Source organism: Acanthaster planci, linkage group LG13 (genome assembly GCF_054643075.1).
Source record: "Acanthaster planci isolate LZ-2023a linkage group LG13, COTS_SCS, whole genome shotgun sequence".
Classification (NCBI taxonomy): Eukaryota; Metazoa; Echinodermata; class Asteroidea; order Valvatida; family Acanthasteridae; genus Acanthaster; species Acanthaster planci.
The window spans coordinates 2,168,706-2,178,113 of record NC_141789.1 but is presented as its reverse complement, the minus strand read 5'-3'; the positions used below and the strand labels follow the sequence as shown (position 1 = coordinate 2,178,113).

At 39.8% G+C, this 9,408-nt stretch overlaps 1 protein-coding gene across 2 annotated transcripts; it reads right to left on the bottom strand.

The window, feature by feature from the left end:
• Positions 1–2,028: 2,028 nt before the first annotated feature.
• LOC110977137 (ras-related protein Rab-24-like) lies at positions 2,029–9,140 on the bottom strand. 2 transcript variants are annotated; one of them, XM_087144875.1, is made up of 8 exons: positions 8,976–9,140; positions 7,614–7,682; positions 7,251–7,329; positions 6,354–6,421; positions 5,726–5,825; positions 4,601–4,651; positions 3,862–3,906; positions 2,029–3,471 (listed from the first exon to the last, which is right to left on the bottom strand). In XM_087144875.1, the coding sequence occupies exons 1-8, from the start codon at positions 9,135–9,137 to the stop codon at positions 3,410–3,412; spliced, it is 636 nt and encodes a 211-aa protein (XP_087001001.1). In that variant the 5' UTR covers positions 9,138–9,140; the 3' UTR covers positions 2,029–3,409. The 2 variants fall into 2 exon arrangements, with proteins under 2 accessions (XP_087001001.1, XP_022086683.2); XM_022230991.2 differs by lacking the exon at positions 8,976–9,140 and adding an exon at positions 8,161–8,724.
• Between the last annotated feature and the right edge of the window lie 268 nt (positions 9,141–9,408).

The following is a 9,408-nucleotide window of genomic DNA, read 5'->3' as shown; positions in this document are numbered from 1 at the left end:
CACAGTTCAAGCTTCACATTTGTAATGATAAGGGGCGTTTTCATACGCATGCCACCCCCCCCCCCCAAAAAGCATGAAACAAACAAATTCTTGGGGGAGGGGAGGGATCCGCCCCCCGGCTGTGGGATGGATAAAAAATAACCCGGCTCTTTGAGGGTTAAAGAGCAGCGCAGCAGGGCATGGCAGTGGTTCAACTGTCAAGAAATTTTCCTTATTTTAAGGAAATTTGTTGCTTTCGAGGGAGCTTTTCAGGAAAATCTATGAAAGTTTTAAGGAAATTCCTCAAATCCAGGAACAGTTCACGCTGCACCCGGCGTCAACTTGCTGTCTTCAATCAAGGAGACTAGGATATTGAGGCTTCGCTTCGTGCGTCCTACTATGCTTATCATCCTGAACGCCCAAGGGATGCAACAAGTATGATGGGCCCGGGCTTGTTGCGTGTATTGTTTTTTTAAATAAGGGAATGGGGAAGGGATTTGACTCTCAGGATATGGAAATTTTTATTCTTTAGAGTGGAAGCCGCACATGCGAAGGGTTCATTCTGGTTTGCGATGGAGGTTTCGTTCGCTCACTCCCTCGCCACCCGGCGCCTTAACGTAGCACCGGATGACCTCATCGATGTTGCATTGTCTTGAACATTCCATTGCATAGCCCACGTGTCACTGAAGTTAGAGCATGGAGGTTCTCCTCATTAATGACACGTAGACTCTTGATTGCGACACTAGCGCTAGCGTTGAAATCCTCATTATATGCACGAAGATCGTACACTTCCCGCTACGATGAAATATACCATGGCATTCTCCAACGAGGCCGAAATCTTCATCAGGTTTTTTTCAGGTCAATTAATATCCACACTTGTAGAGTACGCCTAGCCATCAATCAACAAAGACAGATCATATGTCAACTTGACGTGGAGTCCAAAGCGGTCATTCAGATTTCCACTAGGTATCACAGTTTAAAACAAAGAGGTAAATCAGGTGTCCACTGGGTGGATCAAATATCCACAAAGAAAAAGCGAACGCCCAGTACTGACTAGGGAAATCAAATGTTACATCGTGATTTCAAATGAGTGGATGTTTGAAATAATCACGATTTGAGATGATACTTTCACCCGAAAATCATGGTAGATATATTTTAAACCAATCGTTACTAAGGACTTTTTCTTTTCTTTACATCAGTCTTTGAAATTTCCGTTTCAAAAATTATTTCAAAATTATTTAGGAATTACCGTAGTACGTGTTACATGTAAATTATTACATGTTTGCTTCAAGTTAACGCTTTGACATGGATAAATAAAGATGTGAGGCGGTCCTGTCAGCTGAAGGTTCAAAATATTTACGTACGGTCTTCACATAATTTGCTACCCAACATTTGATGTACCTATCAGCGAAGTTATTCACCAGTGGTCAATTGGTTACATAACAATTTTCTTCATGTGGATATTTGATTGGCCTATTGACATTTGAAATACCCAATTTCACATTCCGCCTCATACTGTGGACATTTGACCTGAAAAACCTATAAAACAATCCATTGCTCGGACAGAGGACGCTGTCAAGATTTAGCCACGATTTTTCGTCCGTCAGCCTTATTTAGGGGCGGTCGTCATTCTAAATGATTTAGCACATATTCTGTATACAATGTCACCACTTTACTCTCACCAAGTAAGATTTCTTGATTCATTTGTATAGGTCTAATAGCCTCATGGCTCGGCCGGAGGGGGGCTGACAATTTTGGCTGATAGACGTAGCAGGCCCTTCAGTCTTGACCCCACAAAATCAATACGACCGGGGCAAACTTTATGAGATGCACTACCACGTGTACCCACCTCCTATGCCAAATACAGGAGGGGCTGGGTATCTATCCCTTCCACCACTTTTTTTGGACTTCCCCAAAACGTCAACATCAGTCAAAAAGAGAAAACAAAAAGCCATTGAATATGCCGTTCTGATGTAAGATTATGCAAGCGTGCAATGCATATTACTCATGCACATCTAATATTATGAACATCGCCCCAATAAAGTGTCAATCATTTTTCGGAGTAGAATTTATTTTTTAATAAAACACTGGAAAAATAGTACAATGATGCTTTATATCATACATTTACAGAAAAATCTAAATGCATTAATAATGAACTAAAAATTACAGAATGACCTGCAAATACAAAAATTAAAAAAAACCAGAAGTGGTATCCATTTTCTTCCCTAAACTCTCAACAACATTCTGATTAAGCTCTCTGATAGCCTTCAGTGTGCGGGATCATTGGAAAGGCCTGCAAAGTGAGTACACTGAGCTGAACAGGGTGCATGTGTTATGCAAAAACACTTATCTTCCAGCAACAAACAGGATCAGGGAGTGGATCAAGGTGGTTAATGTTACAGAAGTACATAGGATCAGCACCTTGCTACAAAGTGACTGAGGGAAAGTTGCACAGGTTCAGCTGAAAAAGTCTCTTTCGACTTTGAGAACTATGTAATTAATGAACGACCACTACCTTCTGAAATAAGCCTCAGTTTCATCTGGTTTAGAGCTAGAGGGAAGTCAGGAACCTTAACAGGTGTGTGATAATTTAGGATTTGAATTCGGTGACTGCAAACACCTGCAAAACAAAACTGTATTGATTTTATTTGACAGAACAAGAATTAGTTGTATTGCAACATCGGAAATATATCTGCAACCTATCATTAGATTGAAATGAAGTCTTCAGCTTTGAAAAGATAACATCTCCAGGTTTAAGTTGATTATTTGGGGAGAAAATGAATTTTACTTCTGGGTGGCTTTTGGGGGGGGACCACCCTGTATATTTCTTGGGCATGGTTTCTCCACCTCTTTGGATTAAATGTCTTCGTTTGGTGACATTTTGATGTCAAGCAACTCTCACAGTTTCAGGGTATTCTCAATCTCATGGTGGTAACAATCAGTTACAGGAAGTTACCCAATTCTTCTCATTAATCAATTATTACAATTTGTGAGTGCCCAGTGCAAAGCCAGACAGGTGGGGCAGGTTGTGACCAGGAAAGTGGGACTTTCAGGAAAGTCTCCAATTTTTAATGCCCGTCTGGCGAATGAATCCTGGAAGCATCAGTCAAGATTTCCAATCCCATTCATTCTTAAAAATTACTATGACGGTGATACTTTTCTTATAACATTGATAGATGACAAACATAACTTGTGTCCTGTGTACACTAATAACAGCATCAAATCTGCAAGAGCTCTTAAATGTTCATTGTGTATCTAAAATCGTCTCTGACACTGATCTGGCTGCAAGTGTGAATATCCTTACCAGAGGCCTCCATTTCCAAAATTTCCTTAACTTGTGTTAACGACTGTGGCACGTATCTCACAAGAGGAAAAAGAGGTGGATGGGATTGATTGCGATTCTCACAGGACACACACATGATGTGACTGGTTAGCAGGGGCAGCAACCATGAAATACATGCTCGTTGAAAGTGATTTCCAGATGCTCAGCGGCTACATAAAAACAAGCCAAAAAACAAACTGTCTGTGACAAGTGAATAGATAGATTGGGTCTGCAAATACAGTGAATATTCAAAGCTGTAGGGATAAAGATTTTGGTAGGTGTATGAGTACATATGATTTGTATCAATTAAATTGCTCAACCAAGCTGGTCGACAAACTGCCTATTTCCTTGAAATATATTTCAGTTCACAATTTTGTTATTGTTAACTTGACATTAAATTAACAAATCAAAAAAATGAAACACAATGCATTTATGGTTGACAGAGTCAACAATGCACTCCACTATGTGTGTGCTTAGGAATTCAGTCCATTAAAATTTTCAGTTTGTCCGAATGAACTAAAATTTGAATCTTAATTAAAACGAAGGAATATAAAACTCACCCGTATCATCGACATAATCTTTGGCAACTTTCAAGAACAGCTCCTCTGCAAGTGCACAAAAAAAACAGTAAAAACTTTTTCAGCAATTTTTGTTCAATCAAAAACTACGGCAATTGAACTCAATAGCAGACTCAAGGACATGTACATGCAGACAGAGGGTGGAACGTTTAAACACTTCTACAAAAAAGTTCAGAATCCATTTACAGATCTTCCCAAACATTTAAACTGAACTGCTTGACATTTTGACGGATGCAATCTGGTGTGCATTTTTATGGTAAATGATGCCTGTTACATACAGTTTTTCCCCTTCTGTCATCCATGTACGTTTTGAGAAAAACGTGGATTCTAAAATAGTAAACACTGCTTGTTTTAAATGCCTCACCATCAATGTACATTTTTACACTGGTTGGACCATGTGCATTGTTGAACTATATAATAATGCATGTATAAAAACACTGAGGTAGGGACAAGTGGCCTATGTAATGTGTTTGCTAAACGTTTGAAAAGTATGGGAAAGTTTTTGTAAACGTTTTTCAAATGAAACATAATTTCCCACCCTTGATGTAGACAATCGGCTCACGAGAAATACCTCCTTTCAATGACATATCAGTTATTGGTACAATATCTCAAGCACAGAAATGTAATGCACACCCGCTACATTCAAGCTTGAAGAAACAGCTCTAAGGGTTACAAGTTCATCAAATTTATTTAACCAACTCTCACATGGTTGGATACTTACTGACATGGTAACCAGTTTTACTTGAAGTTTCAAAAACTTGTGCACGAAACTCTGTGGAGGAAATGGGTTATATTTTCAATTATTCTGTCCAGTGCCCGTAATGATTCTATACGCAAGATGACAATGAACACAGTTGAACATTGAGGCAAGCTTACCCATTGAGGGAGTAAACTATTCCAACCCATTCAAGAGGATTTTTAACAGTCCTTTTTAAACAAGATTTGCAAAATATAAATCAGGACGACTGTATAAAACTGTACGACTTGATCAACCTGATTCTGGAAAGATATTCATGTATGCAACTACTGTACTGCATATTCATGTGTTTCCATGGAGAGTGCCAATAGTAGCTAACGCTACTTAACAGACTCATGCATTATGTATATAGGGAAATCTATATTGAATTAGTGCCACTTTGTTTCATATCTTGCTTTAATATCCCCTTTAATAGACAAAGTATATATAAAACTATTCAAGAACAAATCTATTAACCTTTTTTTTTGGTAAAAAATCACAATGCTTTCATGGTAAATCATTTGTTTAGCATAATGTAAACACCGTCTTCAATGAAGGAGATCGGCGTTGTGCTAATAAACGTTTAACTGACCTTCTGATACACCAATCAAACTGCCACTATAAACAAATATTCATATAATCAGGATTCTTAGCCAATCAGAGTGCTCCGTTCAATTTTGGCAGCAAGGCCCATATGTGGTGCACAAAAGGGCTTGCAGATTGTTCAAGTCAATAATTGGGCACCACGGACATGCATATTGGAGAGCGAGGTTGCACTGACCGTTCCCGTGTGTTATTAAACATGCGTACACATCACAAGGAAGGTGGACTTCACCCGGCCAATTACCGACTTGATTTCAAGTCTACAGTCTGCAAGACGAAATTGAAGCCTATTTGAAGTATGGGCAGAAACAATAGGCGGGCACTATTTGAAGTGGGTAAATTTTGAGCGAAAACAAAAGATATTACCCACACTATATAGCACCCGCCTATGGTGTCTGCCTTACTTCAAACAGGCTTATCACCACCTGTAAACACAATCTACCACAAACGTTTCCACACACCTCTGGAAAACAAGGTAGTGGATTAGTTTGAAAGGGTTTTAAGTACCTTTGGCGTAATCTGCCACGATGTCACTGTCCACCCGTCTAGCCTTCCTATTCTCCTCCACAAGGTCAAACTTAGTACCGCACAGATATATCTTGCAAAACTGAGGGGACAAACTTTTGTCACAGTCAATCTTCACACTATTGGGCATTCATACTTGGTAAAATTTACTGGTACACAGCTCTAGCAATTTGAATACCAGGACCAATTTGCAGAAATGAAAATTTCTTGACCACTCCATTAACGTCAAGATAATGTCACTTGTGGGCACCCAATTCTTAATTAAGAAACATCATTTTGAGTGAACTAAATTCAAAATCAAACATTAGAAACTGATACCTCAAACGTCTCTGTCTTGACTCATCAAGGGCGTTCATTTTTTTTCAGCGTACTGCTCTGTAGACTTCTGCATTCAATATCATAATTAGATATTGCATACAAAGAAATTAAAATTCCAAAATTGAAATGAAGCTCTACAAAGCAGTAAGCAATGCTCAAAATCCACTTTTACATATTTTCATACAAAATTCCTCGATTTTGTAGTGTTGATAAATCTCGAGTTGCCCTCCCAAAACTTGGAAAAGCAATTCAATTTAACATATTTTACAACGTAAACTGAGCAAATTAGTACCTCTTCGCTCTTCTTCACTTCTTCCAGCCAGAACTTTACCCTGTCAAAGCTGGTTGGGTTTGTCAGATCTGTCAAGATTATTGAAAAAGACCACAAAAATTTGTCACTGTTTCACTAATACTGAGGTTTAAGTAGCTCACAACAATGGAATGAAATCATTCAGATGCCACCAACCCCGAAGCAATTGCGAGGAGAATCTGTCAACCCTTGCCTAATGAACAGTTGAATTTACCACCTCTCATTCAAAACAGACAAAGATGGAAGATAAAAGCAAAATAACTTGGATGTTTTGACAGAGATCAGTTTCAAATCGTTCAGAATGGTAGAGAGGGACACAGAAAATTTAGAGTAACTTAATGCACTATTAGACATGTTAGACTATAAAGAATTTATTTGGTTTGACTACCTCACACATATCAATACCCCAGGGAAATCCTGTCTGTTACATTGTATTTCTGTCGTCTTTTGCATAAACAATGGAACCACCCAAATTTCCAAATGACAAGCATAAAAACTCTCTGAAGGCATCAAACATACAGTCATGTAGATTATGAGTAAATTATGATTACAGAGGGGTTTTTTGGTCACCTTGCATAAATCCAGCATTCAAAATAAATACTGGACTTGAACTTCATGAACTTATTCATAAACTGAATCAATCTCAACTCCATCACCTTCTTGTGTGTGAAAAATCACACTAAAACTGGTGGACTTTATGCCTGTTAGGATTTATGCCCGACCCACACTCATCAAGTGACTCTGAAATCTGTGATGGTAGAGTTGTCTCTCTGTCTACGTCAAGTTGTTTCAATGGTCCAGTTATCGCAGTGGATTAAGAAATAACAGTCCAATGGTTGAGTTTATTTTCTTACACAAGCTGTGGTTGTTCACACTCACCATAACATAATACGGCAGCCTGGGCCCCTCGGTAGTACAGCCGACTCAGGGCCGTGTATCGTTCATTTCCCGCCGTGTCCTGATAACAACACAATACATCACTGTACAATGTGATCAGATGGGTATCCCGGCACAGACTGGAGAGAACTGCCCAACTCAGATCCCCTTCCCAGTTCAGTATTCCCCCCCCCCAAAAAAAAAATCAAGGTCAATTCAGGAACAAAGCACATGCGTGAGCCTGTGTAAGACTGCATTGACAGAGCATACATGGGACACGCTTCATATTGGCCCCACGCCGTTGAAATGCATTACAAGTACCAAACTGGCCTGTTGCACAAATTTACTCTACTGAGCAGCACTTACCCAAATTCCCATGATCAATTTTCGGCCGCACGCCTGAAGTTTCTTAGCATGATACGCTGCACCAACTGTCTATAAGGGTGAATAAACAAACATTAGATGTACACTTTCCTTGTTTACAAAGTATGTTTTGAGATAAACTTTTTTGCTGGCCTCGAATCGTCTACAGATATTTCTCCTGCATTTATTTTAAAAACAAAATGGGGTAATAAACAAATATGCGACTTTTCTGAAATCTGAATCACAGTCAGTGAAGAGTTGATTGATACATTAAAACTGAAAGGAGACAAGGGGAGAAAAGTAAATTGGTGGCGCGCAGTGATGCTAGTAATTTAGACGCCTAGGCCTAGCCTACATGGAACAGCAATTTAGTCAGCTTCTATTCCCAAGTTGGGCAGGATGACGTACTCTGTTGACAAAATTAGGTGTGCCGCAATTTGGCACTGGACAACGTTGGGATGCAACAGGTCCCCAGACTGGAGGCGCATGACATGTACATGATGTACATGTACATAGGTAATAACATAACGGACAGGGCTTGTTTACTTACTGCCATGCATGCACCACCTTCAAGAAATCTGCCATTGGTGTACCTTTCGATCAGGCAAGTCTTCCCTCCGAACGAATTGCCCAGTAACACAACCTTAAAATCTGGCGGACTCACACTCATTCTTGTCACTTGTGAGTTGTATATCGCTCACTGGAATGCCAGAGGCAACACTTGTAATTGGGCCTATATCACATACTTGTTTGTTTTTAACACAAAACGATCTGGAATTTCAGCTGGGATTTTGCCCTTCAGTGACTTCTCGGTTTGGTATCCTCTCTGCTGGCTGACTAATTTATATGAAGATGCCTGTCTTCGAAGCCTCTGTTACTGCCAAGACTGCATTTGTATTGTAATAAAATCGACGCCAAGTTGAATTCAAACTGAACACGGAGTCAGCAACAAGGCTTCAGCACATGTACATCCTACGGATTGGCAGTGTGTTGACGCAACGACATGCGACTGAGAGATTGTCGTCTGCTATTAATTACCTGCATAACAATTAACCGATCATCTCGTCAACACTGATGATTTCGCGACACGAACCATTTGTACGTACAGTTCATGTATACTACTACAGTACGGGAGAGCACCAGTAGCAACTATACGTCATGCTACATAACAGACTCATTCATTTTGTATTATAGGGGGGGGGATTGCTATATTCGATGAGCTAGTTTCGGCTTTCATATCTTGCATTTATTTCCCTTTTACTACGACAAAGTATATACATAACTATTCAAAAACAAATCTTTTGGTAAAAAATACCCGATGCTTTCAATGGTAAAACATGTTTTTATTGAGAATAATGTACACACCCTCTTCAATGAACGAGACTGCCGTTGCTGCAAACAAGCCGGGAGCTGAGTCTGGCCGCCGGGGCGCAAGCCACTGAGGTGCGGCCGGTCATGAATGATACAACATAATATTATGACGTGAATATGAATAAAACAACATGTAACGTTCATGAGCCGGTACATGTACGGGTGTACATGTACCTGAATTGGGGCCATCTGTACTCCGCATAGTACGCTCACAATTCCAGACCTAGTATCTCTTTTTCTCAAATGTACCTGACTTGCGCCCGTTTGCACTCCACGTGCGCTCAAAATTTCACACTTTAGTTTTTTTAAACTGAAATTGTGGGCGCGGTATGTGACGGTAGAGATGGGTGCAAGTCAGGTACATTCGAATCACCCCATCGGGTATAAACAGTTCCCTCTGATGAGCATAAAACCGATCCGCCATCTC